This window comes from Chinchilla lanigera, unplaced genomic scaffold (genome assembly GCF_000276665.1).
Source record: "Chinchilla lanigera isolate Chin_1 unplaced genomic scaffold, ChiLan1.0 scaffold00004, whole genome shotgun sequence".
Taxonomy (NCBI): domain Eukaryota; kingdom Metazoa; phylum Chordata; class Mammalia; order Rodentia; family Chinchillidae; genus Chinchilla; species Chinchilla lanigera.
Genome location: NW_004955405.1, coordinates 32,236,640 through 32,264,527, shown reverse-complemented (window position 1 = coordinate 32,264,527; position 27,888 = coordinate 32,236,640). Strand labels below are relative to the sequence as shown.

Here is a 27,888-nt window from a genome sequence, read left to right as displayed (position 1 = left end):
AAAACCAGAGTAACAGCCTTTATGCTTCCATAAAGTGCGATACATATGCCTACCGACCCTGCAGGGGACACTGTCCATGCACTCTGGCCCGAAAATGTGTTTATTTCTTATTGTCGCATCATCCTAGAGAGGCTCAAAAGAGCATGGGACACAGCTTGTGACAGAGCCAGGGAGGCAGGCTGTTTTCTCCTCTATGCGCAGAAGGCCCAAGGAGGTCCTCCACTGCAGGCCCAGCTGGATCAGGCTAGGGACCTGTTTACAAAGAGAGAGGCACCTTCTTCCTAAGCCTTTGTATGGAAGCCATGCAATTCTAGTCCACTTTTACTCCATGTTCTTTGTGACACATCTGGGAGGATTTCTATCAAAAATGGAAACAGTGGTAGAACGAGGGGCTGAAGCCTGAGTCAGCCACTTGCAGACCTATACTGAGAGAAGATAGATCTGACAGGGCGTTGAAGCTGAGCATATTGATAAGATGTGATATCAGTAAAGGCACTGATGAGGGTGTGAATATAGGAGGTTCTGAAAAGTGAAACCCCTTTCCTTTATTATTTTAAATGATCCTTCTGGGACCATTTCATAACAGGCTTGTGGTAAAGCAATGTAAAGCTGGAGGAAAGGCTCTAGGTATTTTCGGTGAGAGGTTGGGTATCACAGTTGGGCTTGAGTGCTGGCTGGAGAAAAACAACCCTTATCCTTAAATGCCATACTGACAGTGAAACTATCTCTGTAAAGCATCCTGCAAATTGCCCTGTGCATAGAAGGTCTTCACAAAGTATTAGCATGCTTTCTTCTCCTTACATAGGTATCATCTTTTCCTACCTCAAATTTCTCCTTCTGTAACTTAGTGTACTGTTTCCACAGAAATAAATATGCAGAGTGTTGTGGTTTGTGTCTGGATGTCCCCCCAAAGCCACATGCAGCCATGGCGTGAGCTTTTAGAGTTTATGATTGATTCATAGTCCAGTGTTGGAATTATGAATGTGAGTGCTACACCTGCCCTGGGGTGGGTAATTTGCATACAATGTAAGGGAAAGAAAGAGGCTGATGCCTCCGCTGCTCCTCTCTTTTGCTTCTTGTTGCTTTTGCTATCTGCTGCCGCCATGAACGGTTACCCGCTGCCATGTGCCACCCTACCTTGGAGCCAGCCGAGTATGGACTGAAACTGCCACAGACCATGAGCTAAATAAATTTTTCCTTCCTTAATTTTGAGCATCAGGTATTTTGTCTCAGCAGCAAGGGAAAAGTAACCAAGATACAGAGTAAAACTATTACCAGCCTATTCTAAATGTGCATATCACTGGGCATATTTTATTCAGACAAATAGTCCTACAGACTACTTTCTTTTCATTTTATTGAAGCCTATAGTTTTATGACCATACATATAATTTTTGATAAGTGCATTATTACTTAATACATCAAGAGAATATTGTGTAAGAAATTCTTTAATCTGTACACTTTCACACAGGTACACCTAACCACATCTTTGCTTCTTTTGAGTAGTGAAATAGTAAACACAGAATTTCTTCTTCGGGAGTACATGAAATATGGACTTTTCCTGCTGAAACTGTCTCCAAAACATTGGCAAATCCAGCAAGCACTAAAAAGAGCACAGACATCAAAAATTCAATCCATTCTTCCAAAACTGGTAACAAGTAAGTTACACATTCTTAATTTCAATTAAATAAAAATCTCTGATTCTAAAATATTCCCTTTTTAGTGGTTTTAATTTAAATTCAAAATTTTAAAAAGCAAAACAAGAATGCAGATTCTCACTATCCTTGTTATTATCTATTATTAATTTGAAACTCAGTTTAATTTTAGAAATAAAGCCAAAAAAATATATACTTGGAAGAAAGAGAAAATATATTATTTGTAGATGATGTAATAATTTAGAAACCTTGCCTAAAAAAATCTCAAAAACTACTTGATTTCATAAAATGTCCTATAAAGTAAATGGTCACAAAGTCAATTATACTTTATCTGTATTATAAATTAACGTACTAATTTACCTTATATTTGCCTATGTATTTACATGTTAACACAAGCCAACTAACTTTAATAATCAGAAACTGTACAAGAAAACTAACCTAAGAAAGCAACAGTAACTTTAATATTAGCACCTGGAGGCCTGATAAATTAAAAAATGTTATGTTTTGAAATATATGTATTAAAAATTTACTAAAAAACTGTCAGAGAGTGGGGTGTCAGAACGAGGAGAACTCTACATAATGATTCTGAGGGTATTCTATAGTTTTGAATTAGGACCGTAAGAGGTGGGAGTTACTAATCCTTTAAAATATTATATAATATATCATCCCAGAGTCTCAGTATGCTGCTAGCATTTGGAGGTCAGCTTAATGGATCAGAAATAGATCCCATCATATAAAAGAATTGAATACATGATTAAAGTGAAGCCACAAATCAAAATAAAAGACTTGTACTTCCAGGAACATTGGGGTAACTAGGAGCAGACTTAGACCCCTCTCTCCCTTCCTGGAAAAAAAAAAAAAAAATCTGAAAAACTGAAGGAAAATGAAAAACAAGAATTTTTGGTCACTGAGCCATCAAGTGCAAAGCAGAGTCACCTTGGAAGAGGGGAGACTGGCCAGGGGAGCCCTGGGATGGCGTGGAGAGTATTCCGGGTGCCACGTGGGGCTGGGGAGCCCAGGGGGCACTCCGTGGAGAACTGAGCATGCGCCTCACAGACACTGGCAAACTACGAATCCGGGAGCATTTGCTGGCACAGAGGTGGTTGATAAACATTTCCCAGCACACAGCAGAGTGTGGGTGAGTTGCATGTGCAGGGCATTGAGTGTAATACTGAGACTTGGTTAAAACTCACTAGATTGTGTTGAAGAAGAAAGAGAACAAATAGGAAAATGGAGGAGTATTCGCATTTAACAGCTTAAGATTTAGACCTCCTAGACTCATCCCCTAAGCAGGATGTGTCTCAGGCAGGCTGAGGTTGAAAATGCAGATGCCCTAGTGCCCATGGGTCTGTTCTCATCCACTCTGCCTACGCCAGAGACAGCCCCTGCCGGGGGCAGACTGCGTTTATTGGTCACAAGATCTCCATCTTTGATTTTTGTTCTTGGAAGCTTTGACAATACCTCTCATTCTCAGAGATCCTCCCCCCATCTTCTCTTTCCTCTCTCTTTCTTTCTTATCTCCCATTTCTAGAACTCCCATTAGGTCTAAGTAAAACAGAGGACGATGCTGCATCTTCTGAGGTGAGACCATCTTCAGGTGACTCTATAAGAAAAAAAAGCCAAGGTAAGTGCTGAGGTATGTGACTTCCCTCCCCGAAAGAATGTGTCGGCCTCAAGGTGGAGAAGGACCCGTGAGCTCAGCTGGAAAATGGGGGAGTGTTGCCACATCACCCCTAATCCTGGACACCAGGAGTTCTGGTTTCTCCCTAATGTTATTACAAAGTATCCTGAGTGGACAGGAGCTGTCCCTGGGCTGACTATACTGCTACATGCTCTGAGGTCCTTCCTAGCTGAACCGCTCTTTTTCCTGGCTCAGATCTGCCTTCTGGTAATGACAAGCCACTTTCCAGGCCCCAGAAAACCAGGCCAGTTGCAAGTAGGTGACTGCCATTGGTCAGTGACCCAAGGAAGTCACTCTTGGGAGGAAGCAAGGCAGCTCTACCATGACCGCAGTCAACTCCCCACAACCTCTCGAGTGGACTTGGTCCCCATAGGCCTTCTTCCCTGTGGTGCCTGCCCTACCCTGCAGTCACGTGCATTTGTGACCCTCAGTGCAGGCTGACCCTCGGTGACCACTTTTCTCCCTTACCCAGCAGATGTATGTAGCGGTGGGGGTAAATTCAACAGCGAAACTTGCCTGCGCAGAAATGACCCCAGTATGTCTTAGGCCATGAGCATTCACCCCAGTGGTAGAAAAAAAGAAATTCTTTCCGCTTGTGAAGCCAGTTTGCACATTTATGCCAAGGGACACCAGCTAATTTCTAATTATGTGTTGTTTCTTTTCCCTCTACCCTTCCCAAAATGGACTTCGCCTGGATATTTTGAACAGGAAAGATACCCAAGAAGCCCAGTCTCAATGCAGATGCTATGAGATCACCCCTATCCACGTACGGTCTATGCTTAACTCTCTTGGAAGTTGTGAATGGTTTTTAGAAAATAACGTTTAACCTCCCCTCAATGTAGAGCCACACCTGTTGTGAAAAACCCTAGAGTCCATGGTCCCTGTTTTTGTGCACTCCAGAGGTGACTGAGCTCTGCGCCCTATCCACATTCTTTGATAAGAAACTGTTCACAGAAAATGCCAGTTCCCTGCATCTCGGCTGTGGGCCTCTCAGAATGCCCAGCCTATGGTTTATTAAGCTGTGCACTAGCTCATGGGTCTGCGAGCTCACTACGTCCTTCAAAAGAGCTGTGATCTGACCATAAAGCATGTATTTTTGTTTCTTCCCTTACTTGATGGATGACATTTATATTCATTGTTTCACAAGTCGCTAGTTCTCAACCCAGGCTGCCCCAAGGAAGCCTTGAGAAAATATATGAATGCCCGGGCCAAGTACCTTTGCCCAGAGGAAGGGATCTGAGCCAGCTGCCCTGTATCCATGACAATCACTATAAAGGCCAAGAGATACTTTGCTCTGAATTCTAGGGGCTCTGGGGTTGTTCCATATCTGTGGCGTTTAACCCTCATTTTATTTATTTATTTATTTATTTTTGGTACCAGGACTCGAACTCACAACCTTGTGCTTTCCAGGCAGGTGCTATGCCACTGAGCTATATCCCCAACTCTTAACCCTCACTTTAAAAATATTTTGGTTTTTTTTGAGACAAGGTCTGGCTTTGTAGTTCAGGTTGGCCTTGAAGTCACTGTGTAGCCCAGGCATAATTCTCTGGAAATGCATCCGAGTTGCCAGTTCTATCAGCACTTGGTTCCTTCCTACAGCTGAGCACTGGACTATATGATATGGGTGTTCTAGGCTGTGTTTTAAATGTTTGTCTGTGGAGAACATCCACATTGTTCCTAGTTCAGGGCTGCAGTGAATGGAGTTGCTGTGAGTTTTTTTGCTTAACTTTTTTTGTGTGAACACAGTTTTCATTTCTCCAGGATAAATTTCTGGAAAGCACGGCTGACTTGGTGGTAGGTGCATGTGTACTTTTTGGAAGAAACTATCCAATTGTTTCCCAGATGGGCTGTGCCATTTTACATGCCTGCCAGCCATGTCTGAGCACTCCGGTTTCTCCACACCCTCATCAGCAGTTGATGTGTCTGTCATCTTTTAATTTTAACCTCTCTGACAAGTGTACAGTGGCACTGTGCTTTGGATTTGCATTTCCTAGCACTAACGATATTGAGCATTTTTTTGCAATTGTGTGCACCCTTATAGCCCCAGGTGAAATGTCTGCTGTTCATGTCTTTGCTCATTTTTCCCCAGTGAGCAGTCCCCTGAAAGGCTAAACAGGCTGCTGGAAAGAGCTATGCTATAGTTAGTTCCAAAGACAATTTAGAAATGAAGCCAGTCTGCTGTGATGCTTCCGCAATCATTGACTTTTCTTTGTTTCTTTTTGTTCTTCCACAGTCAAACAGACAGTGTCAGTTCTGATGACAGTATGGAATTCATTTTAGATGACAACCTGGACATGGATCTGGTAACCAGATTGCATTTCTTGATTCAAGTATTGCTGCTGGTGAAAAGTACAGCTGTTTGTGTCTTCTCACAAAGTTAAAATTCTCTATTCCAAACACCCCACACATTTTCCAAAAGGAAATATTGTTTTAGTGCTGCTCTAATTGGTTTGATGAGCCATCAGACCATCTCAGAAAAGTAAACGTCTATAAGAAGAGAATAATTTGGGGGAAGTATCTGAACTACAATCTTCCTGTAAAAACAGCCACTTTCTGGTGGCTGATTATTTTATTGGTGGTTGAGATATATTGTGTACCTGAACTGTAAGAGAAATAGACTTCCAACAAATACCTTGCTATTACTGTAAAATTGATTTTGCATTTGCTTCAACCAAAACACAACTACAGAAACTTAAAGGAATTAAAAAAAAAAAAAAAAACACCAGCCATTGCTACATATAACACGCCTTACTGCAGTCATCCTTTTGAAAAATTGTGCTTAAAAATATATAATATAAAATATACCACCTTAACCATTTTAAGTGTATGTAAGTGTTACCTATATGCATATTTGTTTTGCAACAAGATCTCTAGGATGTTTACACCTTGCAAAACTGAAACCGTGTGAATTGAACACACTGGCAAGCCACTGGCAAGATAGCTCATAGAAGTGGGCTCACGTGGTATTTGTCTCTCTGTGATTGATCTATTTCACTTAGCATTATGATCCCAAAGGTCATCCATATTGTAGTCTAAGACAGGATTTCCCTTTCTAAAGGCTGAAGAATGTTCCAATGTGGATATATTGCATTCTATTTATCCACTCATTTATCCATGGGCACTTAGGTTGCCCCTACCACTTGGGTATTGTAAATAATGATGAACACAGATATGCAAATCAAAACTATTCACCTAAAGTAATAAATACTTAATCTTTAGAATTTGAGAAATGTAACATAATTGCAGTGCATGGGAGAATGCCCTTCACTTAGCCTCCTGTCCCTCTTCTAGTCCTTCTCCTTTGCCTTTCACTGTCACCATTTCCTGCCCTTCCTTCCTTTCTGCTATACCCCTTATCCCTCTTTTCCTTTCCCTCTTCCTTCTCCTTCCTCTGCCTCTCTCTCAAGTATCCTTTCATTCCCCCACCCCATACCCAGGATGTCCTTTTCCTGAGAACCAGCTCTTGCAGAGAAATAAGCAAGCTTCCTTATAATTATCCACCCATCTCCCTCACTTTAGGGCAACTCTTACCATCTGGATCCTGAATGTCCCCCAAAGGCCATGTGTTGGAAGGATGGTCCCCACCTATGTGCTACTGTGAGATGGTAGAACCTTTTAGGGGTGTAGCTGAGGGGAAGAAAGGTTGCTAGGGGTGTCCTTGAAGAAGCTATTGGGACCAGGCCCCTTCCTGTCTCTTTGCTTCCTGGCCACTATGAGGTGAAACTCCTCCAGCACATGCTGGGCCTGTGATGTCTGGTGCCCCATATGGCCCAAGTGATCATGCACCAAAACCTCTGAAGCCTCTTGCCACAACAAATCTTTCCTCAGGTGTTTTGTCACAGTGATGGAAACAACAGTATTATCTATGCAAGTCACATGTGGGTATCTGGAAGTGAATTCTCTTCTTTGTTATTGATTAATCAGCTGCCAGAACTCTATTTCAAGGAACCGGAAGAGTTGCTTCAGGTCCTCACAAATCTAGAAGAGCAGAATCTGACTTTGGTCCAATATTCCCAAGATGTAGATGAAAATCTCGAAGAGGTAAACAAAAGAGAAAAAGTTATACAGGACAAAATGTAAGTCATGGAGAACAAGTAGATTTATTCTGTTAAGCAATTTCTGATCAGAGACTGGGTCCAACTCATTCACAATGGCTCTTTCACGCGGTCTCTATAGATTTCGGCTGGGATTTTTTATTAATATACTTTACACTGTGAGGGTGAAAGGTTCAAGGTGTATTTACACAGAACAGATTGACTTTAGTTTAATTCTACCCCTGTTAAGGTAGAGTCTTGGAGATAAGTTAGGGGACCAGAGAAATGGGGAAGGAAAGAAAAACCGAGGTAAAGGGATTGAAAGGGATCGAGATATGTTGCATGCATATATCGATTCCCCAGCATGAGTATCACTATTCCATATTACAAATATGCACTAATAAAAATATTTCTTTTGGTAGTAATAATAAAAGATAGTTTAGACGACTAAAAGACAACTGAAATGCTACCCTTGATTTTTGTGCAGTTTAGTTTCATCCTATCCCTTGGCTATCATTTCCTTAATGAAATTACACTTTGGATGCTAATAAATTTGTTTTTCTTGGCTGTGACTCTCAGTAAAACTATTTTCTGGGACTTAACAGTATGATTTTATGATGAATATATCAATATATCAGGGCTATTACAGGGGGGTTAAAAATGAGGTGAGCACGATGTCTTACAAAATTCCTCCCTATTCTAAAATTTTATATTATTTTGAAAAACAGCCTCAAGCTATAGAGAAGATATCTTTATATTTACCCATTTATAAAAATATGTAGACTGTTTTGGGAAGTTTTCTGGGCCAGAGTGGCAATCCTTTTAAATAATAGGTCACACTACATTAAACTTCAGAGCAAATGAATTTGAGGGCTGACGGTGTATCCTGGTGGCAGAGCACTTGCCTGGCACACATGGAGTGCTGAGTGAGGACCCTAGTGCTGGGGGTAAAAAAAGAACAAATGAATTTGTTCAGAAAGAACCCCAGAATCATTATCTCATCACCACCACTGTATCTTGAACCTCGTGTCTTTCTCAGTCTTTACAGAGTGTGGTGCAGCACCCTCAGCCCATGATTTTCAGGAACACAAAGGGTGGGACCGTGGAGGGCAGGCAGGGAAAGGAGACTGTCAGGTTCTCTCTCTGAGGCGCCATCAGAATCTTCACAGAGAGTCAGAAGCCTCCATTTCCCCCGCTCACTCCCCGGAATTCTGCCAGTCAGCCAGATCTGAGAGCACTCTCCTAACAGATCATATCACTGCCGGGGTTCCTGACACTTCAGTTCTGCTGCTGCTTATTTGGGGGACCTGTGGGTACCACAAAAATAGCAGAGGGAAAATTGCCTTCCAGTGGAAGCAGCACCTGAGCATTTCTTGTCCTCATCACCACTTGAAAAGTTGTGCCCACACCCGGGCATGGTGGCGCTTGCCTGTAATCCCAGCACTCGGAAGGCTGAGGCAGGAGGATCGTTGCAAGTTCGAGACCAGCCTGGGCTACAAAGTGAGCTCAAGGCCAGCCTGAACTGCATAATGAGACCCTGTCTCAAAACAAAGACAAAAAAAGAAAAGTTGAGTCCTTCAGCAATGTCTTCAAACGCAGGCTCCTCATGGCTCGCAGATGCTGGGTGTTGTTGACCCATGTTCCAGATAGCACTGAAGCTGCTGGGCTGATGGTTATCTCACTAAACCACCAGTTACAGGCAAGGGGGTCTCTTTCTTCTTCTGCAATAGAAACAGCAACATAGAGTTCCTGTTGGAGCACAAGGAAATCCTGAAGGCGAACTGCCTGCGAGAAGAGGAGAAGGCAGCCGAGTTGGAACTGCGCTCCAGGCTCTTCAGTTTTGGAGAATTTAATTCCGATGCTCAGGTAATCATTCGCTGCTCACAGTAACTGCATTTTGGTTCATGATAATAGTAACGTGCCTTCCCTTTGCACTGAGCTTTTGCATGGGGAAGTTAAAGCAAACTACAAGTCTCAGGTTGATGATAGAGGGAGAAAACCACCTTGCAATTATCTTGCCAGTATACAACAGGTAGCTTACTAGACAGGAGTCACTTAGTAATGACTGAAAATGTTGCTCTCATTGTCACAAACTGTAGTATTGCGGTTTCCCCTGCACGTACATGTCTTCCAGTCACAGCGTAGACAGATGGAGTAGTTCGCTGCCTGTGCTCATTTCGGTGGCAGTTCAGGGATTGAGTAATGAACAAAGAAAGCAGTGAATCAACACAATTAACAATGAATCAACACTGAATGGGAAATTGGCCCAACACTGAGCTGAAACAGATTTTAGCTTCCTTAGGCCCAGATAGATAGGCTCATTATCACAGCACCTGCAACACACACTTGTTTGTTTTGTTTGTTTATTTATTTGTTTATTTGGTTGGTTGTTTGGTTGGTTGGTTTTTCAAGACAGCGGCTCACTGTGTAACCCTGGCTGGCCTCGAACTCACAGCGATCCTCCTGCCTCAGCCTCCTTGGTCTGCTGCGATTACAGGTGTGCACCACCACAACCAGCTAGCATACTTACATATTAACAAGTGCATCTCACCCCTGGCTGCAAGTCCCTCAACCTCAAGGACTGTCTTATTCTTCTCAGTTAGCTTCATTTAGTGTTCCCACAAAGCTGATGCTCCATCAACGTTTGCTGAATGAATGACGAGGGTGGTTTTTGTACCCACGGCAACCTCCATCTAATGCAGGTTCCTATAAAAACCTTGAGTGAAATAAAAGTTCAAAGCTCATAGGTGGGGCTAATATCACACTTACTGTTGTGAACTTGATTTCTAGACAGAGGTAAGTTTGAGAGACTGTATCAAAGAGGTGAATGATCTCCCCTCCCCTCAGGTGGGCAGGGTTACAAGAAGCGAGCGCTGTGTATGGTTCCTTTGCACGTGTGTGTGCGCATGTACACACACATCGTATGGTTACCATGCCGAGGTAGCATTGCTAGAGGAAGAAGTGTCACTGATGATCTCCTTCAGTCCTTCAATGCTGTTTTTTTCATTTAATAGTTATTTTACTCTGGTAAAATATGCATACAGTTTTTCATTTAGTCATTTCAAGCATAGAATTCAGTGTCACTAAGTATGAGGTGTGATTCAAAACTATGGTGAATATTTAAAAATAACCACTGCGGTAACATGCACACTGCCCTCGATCCCCCTCCAGATAGTCTCCCTTGCTTTGAACACACTTATCCCATTGTACTTGCCGCTCTCCCAAGCAGTTCTGGAAGTCCTCTTTTATGTGTTTGCAGTTGGGCTATCATGGCGCTATCAATGCCCTGACTCAATTCAAACTGCTGACCTTTGGTGGTCATTTTGACCTCAAGGCAGTGTCAGAAGTCTCACAGACCCAGATCTGGTGAATAAAGTGGATGAGGACCACTATCATGTTTTAACAAACCTTTCTTTCCACTGGACGGCGCTTAGCAGCAATGTTCACTGCATTTTTTATCATACCTTGTAAAGACACTCATGAAAGAGGACCTCCAGAACTGCTTCAGAGTGTGGCAAGAACAATGGGATAGGGGCTGGGGATTTAGCTCAGAGGCACAGCGCCTGCCTGGCAAGTGCGAGGTCGTGAGTTCGATTCCCAGTATCAGAAAAAAAAAAAAAAAATGAAGGTCGGGGAGGGCTTGACGGGTATTTGTGGTAACGTGTCTCTTATTGTAATACATTTTTTTAAAAAATCTAAGCTTTCACTGCATATTTTGATCATCTCTTATACATTCACCATGTTATATAACCATCACTATGATCTATTTTCAGAACATTTTCATCTTCATTTCGACATAAAATTTTAACATCTTGATTGTTTTTAAATGCAAGCCTCAAGTGTGTGTTATTTTGCAACCAGTCTCCGGAACTTTCATCTTACAAAAGCAAAACTGTCTGCTCACTGAGCACGAACCTGTCACCTCTCTCCCACAGCCCCTGGCAACTGCCGTGCTACTCTTTGTGCCTGTGCTTTTTACTTTTTTCAGGACCTGGCATGGGTGAAGTTGTACAATATTTGTTCTTTGGTGTCCAGCTTATTTCACACCACATAATGTTTTCAAAGTTCAGCTACCTAGTAGCTTGTGTGAGGACTGCGCTTTCTCTGACAGCTGAATTCCACTGTATCTACCATATTGTGTTTATACATTCATCTCTCGAGGGACCTTTGGGTCATTTCCACCCTTATAACTCTCTTATAGACAATTTTTGAAGCAAACTGATGTGCAAACTGTCAGGTAAGGGTCTGTGATTCCTACCCACCTCCAGTCTAGCCAAGCCCCTTTCATCCAAGTAGGGCAACTATGAAAAAAACAGTGGCATTTTCCATCCTTTTAACCATTGAGGCAAGCAGATCATTAAATATAAAAAGGAAAAATGATCTGAAAATTACTTTTTAAGTCTATCCATGAAATTCTTGATCACAAGTATAAATTTGGTATTCATGCTGAATTTTTCTTTACATTCTGCAGAATAGCCCTAGTGTCATAGTTTCCTGGGTGTATAAAGTGCGGGAGGAAGAGGCAGGATGGAAAATGATTATTCTTTCAAAACTGCCCCCCTCTTAACTATACTTCATCCTCTAAAAACTATTCTTAATTCAGTATTTTATTTTTAAAATACCAATGTAGACTCAGATGTAAAGCAATGTTGAGAGTCCTACGTGTTCCTCTTAAGGAATTTGCTCAGAGTGGGCAGTCATGTACACCCCACACACACACATCGGGGAGCAGACTGCTATCAGTGCCCCCCAAAGCCTTCCTTATTCCCCTTCCATTCTCTCCCGTCCCCCAAAGGTGAGCACTGCCCTGACTCCTCGCCCCATCGTTAGCTTTCCCGATTTGGAGCTTTACGGAAGTGGAATCATGTCACACGTCTGCCTTCTTTCCCTCATCCATGCTGTTTTGTGTAGCAGCCATTTTTGTTGAACATGAAATGGAACATAAGTCATCCCACCATTCAACTTGCAGAATATGCTCATCTCTGGCTTCTTCATTCTGACCCGGAGCTGATGGAGCTGAGCCAGGAGAGTTGTGTGCAGCCAGCACACAGGGACAGTGAAGAGGGTTAGAGTGACAGAATCCTGGGGCAGGAAAGAGGAAGTGCTGACATCCAGGTGGCTCATAGGCTCTCTCCACTTACGATGCTGCTCTGGTTACATCGTCTGCCATGAACTGCTGGAGGGCACCTGAAGCGCCACTGCTGGGTTCCATGTTCCCTAACCTGCCTGCCCCCTGGAAGATGACCACTTCTGCACCCCACCCCTCCTAGGCAGCTCCTCCGCGCAGGTGCTCTGGGCTGGGCCTGCCACCTGGTGGCGGCTCCAGAGATCAGGCTCACACTTCCCTTCCGTCATCAGTCAGCCTCCGCCGTGGGCTCTCTGCCCTTTTGCATTGTGGGCCAGGTCCTCAGTCTCTTTTTCACACATGCCATCTTCCTTAATTTCATTGTCTTATTTCTTAATGCTGTTCTTAGGAAGTATCTTTCTTCATGTCTGTCTTACTTCTCTGCGTCGCTGACAATCACAAGTTAAAGGAGAAAAGGTTTATTTCGGAGAAAAGGTTTATTTCAGTTCAGTTTGTAGAGGTGTCAGTCCATAGTCAGCTGGCTCCAAGGCAGGGCGGCGTGGCAGAGGAGAAACAGTCCATGGCAGGGCAGGCAGGAGGCAGCAAGCAGCGAGCAGCAGCGAGCCTCCCTTTCCCTTTTATCCCATCCAGGTTACAAGCCTTTGAGATGGTACCACCCATATCCAGGGTGACTTCAATCTTCAGCAAATCCACTCAGCCACATCTAGAACTATGCTAATTCCAATCAGTGGACTAATTTAGTGTCACACAGCCTTAATCCCAGTATCACACTCCCCAGATCCAGCCAACTCTGCAAAGCCCCACCTGTGAGTACATGAGGCTTTGAGGGGACATCTAGATACAAGTCATCACAGTGTTGTTCACCCTCCTGTGTGATGACAGAATTTTTAAAAATGAAGAAAAAAAGATATCCAGTCCTCTCCAAAGCTCTTAATTTTCTAGTGCTTCAACAATTTCATCACCACTAACCATTCTCATATTAAAGTTGGTTTTTCTCAAAACCAGTATTCAATACAGAAATCACCATGTATTTGTCTGCTTTAATTATTTACATGACAGGAAGTCTTATTTCATATGTGGTGGACGATATGTCAGCCTGATGGGTTGCTTTAACTCTTTTTTCCTTTTATATTCTTCTGCATGTCTGTCCGCAAGGTTTCTAAAAGGAATGTGTTATTATATAAACGTGAGACATAACATGTTATTTTAGAGAGGGCTTTCCGGCAAATAGGACTTTTGCTTCTTTTACATTGGTTTGCATTTCTCCACGTTTCTAAAAGAATTGTATTTTTAATAGAAATAGGAAAAAAAGAACAAGTATAGAGGGAGAACAGGTGGGACGTGAGGTAAACAGGACTACAGTGAGCTTAAACTAAGAGACAGTTACCTGGGGATGTAGCTCAGTGGCACAAGTGCCTGCCTGGCAAGTGCAAGGTCCTGAGTTCAATTCTCAGTACAAAAACAAAACAAAACAAAACAAAGTAAGAGACAATAGAAGCGGTCCACTCTTGGGATCAGATCTTGGCCATAAATAAACCCCAGAGGCTCCAGAGAGCGTATGGACCCGCACTCTAGGAGCCACGTTGCTGAGCACTGCAGGATTTGTTCTTTTCTTCTCTCAGGATGTGTTCTTAATGAAGATTCTCATCCTTTCAAGCAGAAGTAGGGGTTGGGACAGGATGCAACCTCAAAAATGACTTACTTTAGTTTATTGAGGTCCTCTTAGTGATGAATTCTGGGTACACAGGGGAGAAAGAGACAAGTTTCTTATGGTCCTGAAACACATTCGCTTATCTGCTCAAGAGTCCCCACCGAGTTCAGAATCAAAAGAGAGGGATCAGCAAGGTTTGGCTGCTGGCAGATAAGACTATGGCACTGACTTCCCAATGGGGACTGTGACAAGCACCCTAAAAAGGCCATGGTAGGCCACCCTGGGGATCCATTTGCTTGTAAACTTTTTTCTCTGAAAGAATGCATTCATTTATCCAGCACTTATTAAGTGTGTAGTGACAGCAAGGAATTGGTCTCTGCCATCGGGCATGCGCGCAAGGAACTGCCACGCCGAATGATTTAGGGTTAGCAATTCAAATAATAAATGCAAACGGGGGCTCACATATTGTGTCACTAGGGGTGTGAGAGGATTTCAAGTGTGTACACTGCCTTTACTTGATTAGGAATCAGATGCACAAAAATGTGCAAGCAAAAAGTATTCTGTCTTCTTATACTCTTTATATCTACTCTGAAATGTATTTTAAGAAAGCAATGCAAGGTGTTACTCTAAATTATGATACAAATACCTACTTCATTTTCTCACTGGTGTGTGTCTTATTGAAGCTTTTCTTTTAAAAGGGTGTAGTACAGTGGTACAGCACATGCTTAGAATGCAGTGAGGCCCTGGGTTGAATCCCCAGCACCAAAAAGAAAAAAGAAGTATTTAACAAAATGAACCTTCCATTCATTATACTTATTTTACACTTATCTGACGCAACGTGATGTTTTCCGCTTTTTGTTCCCAAACACAGGAAAAGCTGATAGACTCGCTCAGTAAAAAAATCAATCAGGTGTACAAAGTGTGCATTGGGGATGCTGAGGTCGGCAGCCTGAACCCAGTCCAAAAGCTGGTCAAAGTGGAGTCTCGCATGGTGGAGTTGAGTGACCTCATCGAATCCATTCCCAAGGAAAATGTGGACGCAATCGAGAGGCTGAAGCAGAAGGAGCGGCGGCAAAAGTACGTCCCCGACTTGGGAAAGACTTAGAGTGAATGACTTAATGAGCGGTTGCTATTGCTCAGATTCCATCTTTAGCAAACCTCTCATTTGGTCAGGACTGACCGCCACCCGGGTCTCTTCCAGTCTTTTTATCTGTAAGGTGGTAGCAATCATGCTACTTATCTCGTAGGGCTGTTAGATGAGGATTATACAATCCATTGAAAAGCACTGAACGTCCTTGGCACATAGTCAGTCCTCAGATGTTAGCCATTAATATTGGGTATTACACTGTTTTTATTAGTACATGATTACAGCACACGAAGTACACATTCACCTCAGGGAGCAGGTACACGTACATCTCAGCCTGTAAGCTTTCATTGCTTCATCCCCTTCCCAGCCAGCTGCCTCCCTTTTACTCCATTACTGGTACATGGTAAATATTGTTTCTCCCTATAAAAAAGTCCAGAATATATTAAGGTGATCCTGCTAGGATCTTATTGAATAGAAAGCAAACTTAAAAATGGAGGATTTCAGCTTCCTTAAGATGATCCAACTAAAACTCATTAGCAGCACTGACATGCTTTTTACGGTAGCAAATATATTCACCTCACAGTTTAATTGCAACTTATTTTCAGCAGTGAGACATGAATCTAATTCCAATTATTTTCATCACTGAAAAGAATTTTAGTTGATTTCCCCAATGGTTTGGAAGCACCTAACACAGCACCTGAGTTTGCACTTAAAATGCTCAGTAAATGTCACTTCCATCCCCTGCTGTATAACCTCACACCTATGACGTAACTGTATGGCATTTGATGTCGGGTGCCTGTCCTGCATTAAGCCTGTTGCTAGACAATCTGCGTACATTTTTTCCCTCATGTCCCTAAAGAGGGTAAGACAAATGGGATTTATAAGTCTTAATTTAAGGATATCATTTGAAAAGATTAACTGGAAAGTACACTTTTGTGCTAGGACACTGAGCTATGACTTAGGAGCTGCATGGTTTTCGGTATGTTATTCTTATGGGAAAAGGCTTTAAAGCAAGGGTGGGAATAGCTGCAGCTTAATTTAAATGGCCATTATACACCAAGTGCTGAAAGGGAAGCAGGGTGACAAGAAGGGGCGATCTTTCAGACTAAGAGCTGGGTGGATTTTACTTCTTCCAAAGTGGCCAAATGAAATTTCTCCCCCTTTCAAAATAGGATTTAAGATTTGCCTGAGTGTTCTAAAGCCATTGTTATGGGAGGTCTTAGATAGTTCATTACCAAGGAGTAATGATGTAGATCTTCCTTTCTGTAAATTGTAGAAAAAAATTATATGAAAATGTTCCTTCCCTCCTATGACAGGTTGCGTGAAGAGAAAATGAAAGAAAAACAAAGATACCAAGAAGAAAGGCTAAAAGCTGCTCTGGAAAGGGCAGTAGCACAACCAAAGAAAAAGGTCTGTGTTTTGCTACTAGATCCAGCCACACATCAATACCAGCGCTCATGTGGTACAAAAACAGAACACCTTATTCCTCTAACTTATCTAGGTTGAACTTGCATGTGAGAGTCTTTCCGGCCCATGGGAATAACAAGACTTTCCTTGTTGTTTTTGGAGCGATTCAAATTACTAGGTTTACAGTTCTCCACTAGACCCACTTTTACTAAAAGCAGCCTCTTCCCTCTCCTTCTTTAACCTAAGGATCCTGAAGCCACTTTTAATAACTTTTTTGAACAGGAAATACAGGCACATGGCTCCAAGTTCAAAAGACGCAAGAGGATTCAGTGAAATAAGTCATCCTCAGTTCTCCTCCTTGGCGGCAACAACCATTAAATTGTCTGCATCGGTAGAAAAAAAAATTTCCACCAGAAGACTCCTAGAATAATCACATTCCGAAATGCAGCAGGACACAAAATCAATGCACAGAGATCAATAATGCAGTCAAAATAATATAAACTATACACAATACACTACTGATTTTTTTGTGTGTTGATTCTGCATCCTACTAACTGCCAAGTTTGGTTATTCGAAGAGTCTTCAATAAAACTAAGAATCGCCTAAAAAAAACAATAGTGTTCCTGCATACTAACAGTGAACTCACTGAGAAATTAGGGAAAGAGCATCATTCAGAGTATTAAGCAAAAGTAAATACTTGGCAATTAACCTAACTCAGGAACTGAAAGACCTCTACAGTGAAAACTACAGTACTCTGAAAAAGCAGTTCAAAGAGGACATCAGAAAATGGAAAGATATTCCCTGTTCCTGGATAGGCAGAACAACATTGTCACAATGACCATACTTCCAAAACGCAATCACAATCGAAATACCAACAGCATTCTTCTTAGAACTGGAGAAAACAATCCTAAAATTCACATGAAACCAGGAAACCCAGAATAGCAAAAGCAATCCTGGCTAACAGGAGCAAAGCGAGAGGCATCACAATCCCAGATTTGAAGTCATATTACAAAGCTACAGTGATAAAAGCAACATGGCATTAACACAAAAACAGGCTTGTGAATTGATGAAAGAGGAAGCAGAAACAACCTCAAACACATTCGACTATTTGATCTTTGACAAAGAGGTCAAAAAACACACTAGAGGAAAAATAGTGCCTCTATAAACGGTGCTAGGGAGACTTGCTAAGCACATGCAGAAAACTGAGTGTAGACCCAGGTCTCTCACCATGTACTAAACTAAAATCAAAATGGAGCAAAGATCTAAATGTTAAAGCAGTAACAATCTGCTGGGAGGTAAAACTCCAAAAGCCATAGGCAAGAACTTTCTGAACAGAACCCCAGGTGCACAGGAAACAGTACCAAGAATCAACAAATGGGATCAGAAAGGAAACAATCATAGAGTGAAGAGACAACCTATCAGTGGAAAAAACTTTTGTCAGCTATTCCTGAGGACTAATATCTAGAATATGTAAAGCACTCAAAAAAATTTAGATCCCCCCCCCAAGTAAGAAACTCAATCAACAAATGGCCAACTGAAATGAGTAACACTTCTCACAGGTACAAATGGCCATTAAATACATGAAGAAATGTTCAACATCATTGGCCATTAGAGAAATGTAAATTAAATGAGATTCTATCTTACCCAAGAATGGCTATCATCAAAAAATCAAATAATAACAAATGCCGGTGAGAAAGGAGCCCTTCTATATTGCTAGTGGCAATGTAAATGACAACCACCACTGTGAAAATCAGTACGGAGGGTCTACAAAAAAACTAAAAATAGTTCTATGTGACAGAGCTATTCCCTTTCTAGGTATCTTCCCAACAGTTAAAGATATCATATTCCCGTGATTCATGCTCACCCACGTTTATAGCAGCACAATTCATAATAGCCAAATCTTGGAAGCAGCCCCAAAGTCCATCGACAGATGAACAACTAAAGGAAATGTGGTGTTTATACACGATGGAGCACTACTCTGCCTACAAACTCTAGTCCCTTGTAGGAAAATGGATGCGCCTTGAGACCGTAAGGTCTAGAGAAATCAGACACACAAGCTTAAATACCACATGGTTTCTCTTACATGAAAAACCCAAAATACAAAGACTAAAATAAAAGATAATAGGAAGCAGAGAGACACATCTTTCCCTGTGGAAAAGGGACCAAGAGATGGAGTGGGGGAGAGGGAGAGAGAAGAGGATGAAATTAAGACACATCGTGTATGTGTAAGAGCCCCACAAGGGTCATTGTTCACTGGAAACTAGTAACTACGTATTACTGTGCACTCATTTTCTTATAATCAGTAGCTATGAATCGTGCTGCTTTCACTCAACATTTTGTACACTGAATTCAGAGAATTAGATGTCACTGAAAGGGCCCTGTAATTCCTACATTGTTCAGATAATTAGTTAAAGTGATTGGCTTGGTCATGTCTCATCAAGCCAACTTGATTGACTGATGGTAGTGAGACTGAACCCAAACGTTAGGCGTGGACGAGCACGAGTCCCACCGAGATCCCCAGCCCCTGAAGCCAACGGCCTTCCCGCCACTCGAGTACATCCAAGCCGAAGTGTGGGATCAGGCAGACACTGGACCATGTGACCTCTGACTGCTCCACTGCCAAGAAGGGCCCTTTGTCTCATACGCCACCCTCCTCCTCTGGGACAGGGTCTGAAACAGACCCCAGGAGGACAATGCCACAGTCACCTGCGAACCTGAGGTGGACATGTGATTCTTACCATAGTAACGGCTAATGCATAGAATGCGCTTACAGGCAGCCTGTTCCGGGAAGAATCTTAAAAGTTCTCAAAGACACTAACTGTTAATGTCAGAAAGTGATAATTACTTTAAAATACTTTATTTAAATAAGTATATTATCTTCAAGAGTTCACATTAACCTACTTCAGTTCTTCCTATGAATTTTCCTCAGGTTCTCTCCTCCAAAGGGAGCTTAACCACTCAACACCCTTCCACATATACTACTACTCTGTAAACGTACCAAAGCAAACTTTGAAATATTGCCACCTCTCCTTCTAGACCATGATGTGCACACCCTTTCTATCACCAATGCCTGGCACGGTGAATACCCAAAGACTAGAAATGAGGATGGAAACTAAACACACGAGAAGTCTGAAAAAAAATGGCGCTGTCCTACGTCGACACACAGAGATGTCTGACCAGAAGTTTACACAATCAGGACACTTCATTATAGGCAATATTACTAAATGTTACCAAAGACCACGGACAATCTCAAAAAGCTCTGACATTAGAAAAGGAATTCCAGGGTTCCAATCCCACAAGGACATTTCTGTTGTGATGGGCAAAAGTGACAGTTACTAGGTCCCTGGAGACCAGGAATGTGGACCATTCTGCAGTGCAGGACAGTGTCACACAAGGACCGTGCTGCTGAGAATGTCAGTAGTAACCCTTCTGAGCAGCGACAGTCCCTCAAATCTCAAGTTCCATAGTATAAGTAGCTTCCTCAGCCATACATTTAATTTATATAAACCCACTTCTAAAAGCAAGATCAAAACAAAAGGGGGATCCTCAGGGACTTCCTTGAGTATACACACTTTAGAAAGTGTAGATGTAAGCCTGGGGTCCCCATAAACCTCTCCTGGGGGGAAATCTCTAGGAATCAGCAACACTGATAGTGAAGATAGTAGCGTTTTCTGTAGTTTTTGTCTAACAAGACTTCTAAAAACCAAGTAAGAAATCTTTCAACCATGGAGGAAAAATCAGCTGTAGCAATTTCAGAAAAGTGACATGGCCTCCAGCACGCCGCTGTTCTGGGCTGGCCAAGCTATGCTATTTGCTGCCTTTACCTACATCGCTCTACTCAAAACCCATGGCCTGTCTTCTGCTTATTATGAGCACTCAATTTGCTACTTCAGGTGGCCTAGCACATTGGATGTCCATTAGGTTATTAATCCCCTTGTATCTGAAAATAACTATTTGTATTTTAAGCCATATTACTCCTTGTAAAATTCAAAGTTACTACTGGCATCTCATGTACTTTAACCTTTTTTTTTTGGTTATTTTTCCGGTACCGGGAATCAAACTCACAACCTCACACTTACCAGGCAGGCACTGTGCCGCTGAGCTAAATCCCCAGCCCCCTCAAGTACTTTAAAAGAAAACAGCTCATTTTTCTCGTTTCAGGTGGGAAGACGCCTCATCTACCGTTCAAAACCACCATCTGGTAACAGACGGAAAGTACTTTTGGTCAGTGATCCAACAAAATCTCAGGAGGAAGACTTTTTTTTTACTTGAATAGGAGCAATAAGATATTTTACTACCGGAATGTTTTACAGATTCTGCCCCCGAACAATTCCAGACCGGCCCTTACTGTAAAGGTTATATACAGGTGTGGGAATGAGACTTACTCTCTTCTGTTCAAACTTCCTGTTATTCATAATTATTATTCCTGTTATTCATAATTATTATTTCATATAGCTAAACATTTATAATTTGAGTTGTCTCAACTGGGGTACATATCCAAAACTACTTTACTGATATAACTATGTGGGGAATGACATGTAAATGCAATAATGGCCTTGCCCTGACAATGTAATGTGAATGATGTTTTAGTATCTCCAACAGTCGGTAAGGAAGTTCAGGACTGTTACCGCTGTGGAACAGACCTTTCAACAACGTACAACTCTAAAATATCTGAAGGACCTTGCGGGGTTTAAATTTCAGTGAATACTACTACATTTTGGTCTTAGAACATAACCATAAGACTGATTTTTATTTCACATTAAGTTCTATTCAGAAAACTTCATTTTCTTATGTGAACAACTTTTATGTGTTCAGCCTAAATGTCATTTCAGAATTTCTTTGTACCCTATCTCCATAATCATTTTAATTTTCATATGTAATTGTAGCTATAATATGTACATAATTTAGTTTACACTGATATAGAATATGTAACCTACTAAACAAAGTAATATTAAGAAAATGTTTATGATAAAAGTGGTTCAAAAAGTTTTCAAAGGTCTCAGTTAATACACAATAATATGACAACGGCTGAAATTCATCCTTATCAAAATTTCTGAAGTATACAACCTTCTGTTATGGAAGACAGAGAGTACTGTGCTTACAAAAGAAAACCGACTGAAATGAAACCGGTAGTTTTTAAAGGATTAGATCTGTGAGTTACCTTTCAACCGTTGCGCTTTGCATATAAATATCTACATATGACAGTTAACAAGTCGAGCTGAAAAACAACATATCTTTATTGTCTAGAAATATATATATAAAAAACACAAAAGACGCTATTCTCTCATCTCCCCGTCCTCTTCTTCCTCTTCAACACCTCTGATATAAAGGACATTGTTACACCTGGAAGCAGAAGAACAGTCCACTTTGTTATTTCAACAAGAAACCATGCATGATCTGAATTACTACTGCTAATTTTTTCATTATGATAACACGTGAAAGCTAAATTTGTATCACTCCTCTTTGAAAAGTTTACCTAGATTTGTTAAAAAACACACTGGCACTTATTTTTCCCCATGTGATTGCCGTAAGTGACATCTTTATGACTTTCCAAAGCGAGTAACTACTAGAATTTGAGGCTTGCTAGTGCTAAAAAGTGAGTATAACAAAACTCCTTAGGAACCGAAATCAACTAAAATTCAAAACAAAGCTCCAGTGGATACAGCTGAGAACTAGAAAGTGTAACGTTAATACTAGGAAAATCTTTAGGATGCATAACTCCAAAGTATTTAAATTGTACCTTTGACAAATTTTACAATTTCAAAGATTTCTGCACTTAGTTATAGAGTACTGTGTGAAGTTAATAGCGATTAAAACAAGTAATTCCCAGCTGAGGGACTAATTGAACAGGTATTTCTAATGTTCACCACTAACTTTACATACACTACTGCTACTTATTACCTTATTAAAACTTCACCCAGATGTCCAGACAATGCCCCGTCTATGTATTCTTCTGTATTTGCAAGCTTTAAAAAAGAAGAAATATATTAGTATAATTGCACAGAAGTAAAATAGTGTAATATACCCATTACTGGTGAGAGAACTTAATTAACTGAGACCTTTGTATACCAATACTTCAAATTTATCTGTAATAATTAGAAGATTAGCTTTCTATTATTGTTATAGTTCCTTTTGGTTTTAGGTATTCAATAAAACTAATATTCATGAATGTAGACCTTATATATAATAAAGCTTGTTTCACATGTTGTTAAAGCTCCCAGGTTATGTGATACTTGTGTCATACACCAGAGGAGCATGTCAAAGAAGCAGCCTTCATCTTCTAAATAGTAATTAGTAAGTTTTCCAAACATTCAGTTTTAAAGAACTGGAAAATAATTTTTCTCAAAGTAAAACACTAAGTCATACTGAAGTATCTAATAGATGTACAAAAGTTATAACTAAACTATGTTAGTCAATAATCAAATCACTGAGGAGGAATTATTTTTAAATTTTTATTTTCTAAGAAGCAGGGAAAGACAAGTTCTTAAAGAGGAGTTTAAAGACTTAGGAGTGACCTGTAGAGGTATTTCTGGGACCTCTGTTATTTCTCATTTTAAATTAAATGTTCAGATTTCCTTCTACATACAGGTAATAGAATTCACCTGCAATATTTAAAATCACCACCAGTGATACCTGTGGTTCAAAAAGAACAGGAAAAAAGGGAAAGAGGAAGTTTCCTTCATAAGTAGATCAGTGAACAAGGGAAAGAAAATCAGAGCTTTGAGGAGATAGGGCTAATGTAAAACATTTCCTGAATTAGTACTGCCGCTGATGTTATTCCCTTGCTGTAGAGACTGAAGTTGCTGCCTATCACCAAGAATATGGTTGCAAATGTGACAATTGAAATGATTCATCTTGTGAGTAATAGCAATCAGAAATAACGTATTAACTTTTTAAAAAGTCATTATTTTTATCATATTCTTCAACACTTAACTTGTTTCTAAATTACTTAAAACGTTCCAAAGGCTTTTTTTTTGGTCTTTTTGAGACTGGGTCTCGCTATGCAGTCCAGGCTGGCCCTGAGCTCACTTTGTAGCCCAGGCTGGTCTGAAACTCAGAGATCCCCCTGCCTCAGTCTCCTGAGTACTGAAATTACAGGCATTCACCACCACACCCAGCCCAAAGGTCTTCTATCATGTCACATTTAAACTCCTCACCACTGCTTACAAGGCTTTCAGTTGATTGCCATGCCAATCAACTTTCTGTTGCTGTCCCTAATTCACTCTGCCATGTACCTGGCTGTACCTGGAACACACCAAGCATGCTCCTGCCACAGGACCCTTGCACCTGCTGCTCTTTCCACAGATGCTAGGAAATGGAACAGTGGTTCCATTTCACACCAGATGCTCTTTCCCAGATATTCTCTTGAGTTACTACTTCTGATCTGGGCTTAGATTCCTTCCTCAGTGTCATGGTTAATATCTAGATGTCCCTGCAAAGCCACATGCACGCACAGGAGGGACTTCTGGGTGGTGACTGGATCACAGGAATGTAACATGGGTGTTACAGGAATGTAACAGAAATGGGTGTGATGCTGGGAGGTGAAGCCTTGTGGGAAGAGGTGGGCACGGCCTGGAAGGGTGTGTATATGCCCCCCGTCACCCCCATCTTCCCTTGATCATGCTCTGCTTGTCACTGCCTTGCCATGAGCTCTTTCTCCTCTGCCGTGCCACCCTGCCTTGGAGCCAGCCAACTATGGACTGAACCTCCATAAACTGTGAGCTGAATGAACCCTTCTCCTTTAACTCGTGAGTATTGGGTATTCTGTCCCGACAATGAGCAGGTGAGACACTCAGAGAGGCGACCCTATCCACTACTGCAGACTGTCACTCCTTTCCTGCTTTTGCTTCACAGCCTCTGTAACACCTGATTATCGCATCAGATAATTACTATCTCTGGGTCTCTTATGATACCTAGCACAATGTAAATGCTATGCAGCCATTGCTTGGTTGAATCCACAGATGTGGAACTCACAGATGGAACCCATAGATACACAGTGCTGACTGTATGATCCATTCTACTTACATGTACTGAGAATGGACAAATTCACACAGACAGTTATCAGGGGCCATGTGGGGAAGGTAGAGTTATCTTTTACTGGCTAGAGCTTTACTTTTAGATGTGAAGTGGTTTTGGAAACGAATAATGGTGACGACTGTACAACACAAATGTACTTTTGCTACTGAATACACACTTGAAATGGTTCACATGGGAAATTTTAAACGTAAGGGTTTTTTTGTTTTTTGTCTTTTTTTTTTTTTTGAGACAGGGTCTTGCTATGCAGTTCAGGCTGGCCTTCAACTCACTATGTAGCCCAGGCTGGTCTGGAACTCACAGCAATCCTCCTGCCTCAGCCTCCTGAGTGCTGGGATTACAGGCGTGTGCCACCATGCCCACCTAAATTTAAGTTTTGTGGGGAAGAAAAAACTGAAACATTTACATAAACTAGTGTAATAGACATGCAGTCAGTTCATTCATTTCTCTGGTTAATCTGCCTTCCCTATGAAGAAATGCTTTATTTGGTGTGCCTTCAGCATTCATTAAAGGATTTAAGAATTCCCTTGAAAAAAAATTTCGTTCAGAAGTAAGTACTGGGAAGTTTTATTGTCTCTAGTAAACTGGTGTGTTTCCCTTATGGCATTATGGATCAAATGTCAAAGCACTTATTCATCCACTAAGAATAAAATGTGTGGCTAAATTCTGATTTCACTCTATGTATTAAGCTAGTGTATCACACTTGTAACACCCTCCATGGCCTTGATTTAATTCCTGAATTTTGCTTTATCTTTATCAACTTAGTTGTATATATTCTTCGTTACACTAAACCTTTGAAGAATAAGTTACAGCGCAATACACAGCAACGTACAGGCTTTCTAATTCTCCAGCTCACCTGCATGTTCATGTAGCCATCCACGGAGACCAGGTAGCCCTTGTACTCCATGCCCCACTTGAGTTTGACCATCACTGGCTTTCCTGTTAATCCATTGAGGAAAGGTTTGGGATTGAGGGGTAAACTCTGCAAAGAACAATAAAAGGATTCAACTGATTCTTTTTCCTTAGCTCGGAGTCCACCACCCTCTCCCCTACCAGTTACCAACTGGTATTTTATGGTCTCGATATCCAAGGGCGGGGGATGTGGCTCAGCAGTTGCTTGCTTTAACATGTACCAGGTCCTGGATTCAATCCCCAGTACACAGACATACTCATGTGTGTGTATAAAACATATCCAACACACATAAAATCCACATGAAACACTGACTGCCTACATCACTCACTGTTCCAAGCTCTTAAGAAACACAAGTCAAGGCACTTCCAAAAAAGGGGGGTGGGAGGCACGAGGAGGAGACAGTGTATATAAACAGACAAACGTTTATACGGCACATTGCTATGTAACAAGCTGAGAAATGCTATGCACAATGGAAGGGTATCACACCAATCAGGAAAAAAGAAACGGGAAGGGTACCTGAAATAAAAGATACCTCAGTTTTAATGGCTAAGGTTGGGGCTGGGGATTTAGCTCAGCGGCACAGCACCTGCCTGGCAAGTGCAAGATCGTGAGTTCGATTCCCGGTACCGGAAAAAAAAAAAAAAAATTAAAGGCTAAGGTTATATCCACAGAGAAAAAGCTGTTCCAGATTAGAGAGGCTACCTAGGTCAAGAGGGACAAACGCAAACAAGATAATCTCAGGAGACACAGAAACATTCGGTACTGTGAGAGTCCCAAATAAAAGGCGACAGAAGCAGGGGAGGGGATCACACTGCACAGTCTTTCATTTTAATGCTGGAAGCTAGGTCAAGGTCTTATTTGACTTTTTATCTCTTACCGCAATCACTCAAAAACAGGTTATTCTGCACACCACTAGTACTCTCAGGGAATTGACATTTTCCCTCTCATCTGCTCATCCCAAGGAAGGAAAGAACCAAGAACCTTGGCTACGAAACCTCTAAGATTAGCATGTTTTCAGAGTGATCCCAGAGGACACTGAAATCACTTCCAATAACCTCCTAGGTGGGTTCCCAAACTTCACTCCAGTTTATTATCCATGAAACACTTATTTTTAAAAGTCTACATCAAAACAGGTCCTCTCTCTGCGTACCACATGTAGCTACACGGCCGCGAACCGCACTTGGAACAGACAAACCTTCCAACACTAAGAGGTCCTGACCCTATCTCAGAGCCACCGTTTTCGCCAGCGGCTGTATGTACCTTTCCGCCAACCCCTCCACCTGAGCCAGCTCTCTGTGCCCCCGCTCCTGTTCCCGCGCGGACCCCCTGCTCCAGCTCGTCGCGTCACTGGGGTTTCCGGTTAAAGCCCCACGTCGTAGGAAGGCCGACCCTAACAGCGCTGTAACAGTGTACCACGCGCCCTCCCGCAGAACCCTGACTCGCCTCCCTCTCGTCACTTACCATCACCTGCACCTGCGTATCTGCTAGTCTCTGGCTCGCGTCTACCCCCCGCACCCGACTGGGTTCACCTGCAGCACAGTCTACAGGATGTTGCACCCCACCTCCCTAAAGCCTACGAACGGGATCCGGCGGGCAGCACGCCAATGACTATCTGCGGGACGGGTAAACGGATGCGCCAAAGCCCGGGCTTTGTGTCTCGGGGGCCACGGGCCGGGATTCCCCATAACCAGAAAGCAAAGCGGATTCCGGGGTGGTGCGGGACAGAGAGGAAGAAGGAGCCGCGGTTTTCCTCCGCGCCCATCGCCTCACGAATAAGAACTCCCAAAGGCCCGGATTCCTGCAAAAGCGGGGAAGGAGGCTGAGGTTCTCCGCCCGGGCGCGCCTCCGAAGCCCGGGGCGGCGAGCAAGGGGCGGGCGACCCAGCGCGGCGCCTCGCGCGGATGAATGGGGGACGCGCGGAGCGACCCCAGGCCCGGCCAGGCCGTCGCGGCCCCGCCCTCGCTCTCTCTCTCCAGCAGTGCTCTTGCTCCTCACCATCGCGAATACAGGCGAACGCTGCAGACCCCTCGCCGCCGACCCGCTGCCCCGACTCCTCGTGTCTAGAGCAGCGACCGTACGAACGAGCCGCGGAGCGTCAAGAGAAATGGCCGCCAAACATCAGCGTAACCTTTCACCTCCCACCACACAGCTCTTTCGGCGTCTGTGATTGGACATAAAGAGATGCACGCTGATTGGAGGAGGTGGCTGGGCAAAGCATCCTAGCAACCAGAAGCGCGGCGGGAATTTGAGTGGTGCTGGAGGCTCAAGTACTGGCGTGGAACAATCAGCGTCGGGTTCCGCCTGAGGGTCTCCGGAAGGCTGCAAAGATCGAGGCTTCTCGTT

At 42.4% G+C, this 27,888-nt stretch overlaps 2 protein-coding genes across 2 annotated transcripts in view; one reads left to right on the top strand and one right to left on the bottom strand.

The window, feature by feature from the left end:
- Nucleotides 1-21,717, top strand: part of Ccdc38 (coiled-coil domain containing 38) — a 42,442-nt gene extending 20,725 nt beyond the window's left edge. The window contains exons 8-16 of the mRNA XM_005374488.2: nt 1,504-1,655; nt 3,184-3,276; nt 4,042-4,099; nt 5,567-5,636; nt 7,258-7,409; nt 9,098-9,233; nt 14,976-15,181; nt 16,508-16,601; nt 20,760-21,717. Coding sequence (XP_005374545.1) covers nt 1,504-1,655; nt 3,184-3,276; nt 4,042-4,099; nt 5,567-5,636; nt 7,258-7,409; nt 9,098-9,233; nt 14,976-15,181; nt 16,508-16,601; nt 20,760-20,870 — 1,072 coding nt within the window. The 3' untranslated portion in view covers nt 20,871-21,717. The remainder of the gene's footprint in view (nt 1-1,503; nt 1,656-3,183; nt 3,277-4,041; nt 4,100-5,566; nt 5,637-7,257; nt 7,410-9,097; nt 9,234-14,975; nt 15,182-16,507; nt 16,602-20,759) is intronic.
- A 94-nt stretch (nt 21,718-21,811) lies between these two features.
- On the bottom strand, nt 21,812-27,652 carry Snrpf (small nuclear ribonucleoprotein polypeptide F). Its single transcript, XM_005374489.2, has 4 exons — nt 27,541-27,652; nt 25,489-25,614; nt 22,500-22,564; nt 21,812-21,941 (listed from the first exon to the last, which is right to left on the bottom strand). The coding sequence occupies exons 1-4, from the start codon at nt 27,541-27,543 to the stop codon at nt 21,875-21,877; spliced, it is 261 nt and encodes an 86-aa protein (XP_005374546.1). The 5' UTR covers nt 27,544-27,652; the 3' UTR covers nt 21,812-21,874.
- Between the last annotated feature and the right edge of the window lie 236 nt (nt 27,653-27,888).

Bases quoted from the DNA above. Each gene is read 5' to 3' on its own strand.
- Snrpf (XM_005374489.2), bottom strand. The intron at 22,565-25,488 runs GTGAGCTGGAGA...TCTTTTTTAAAG, and splicing joins ATGGCTACATGAACATGCAG to CTTGCAAATACAGAAGAATA. The intron at 21,942-22,499 runs GTAATAAGTAGC...TTCTGCTTCCAG, and splicing joins CTGGGTGAAGTTTTAATAAG to GTGTAACAATGTCCTTTATA.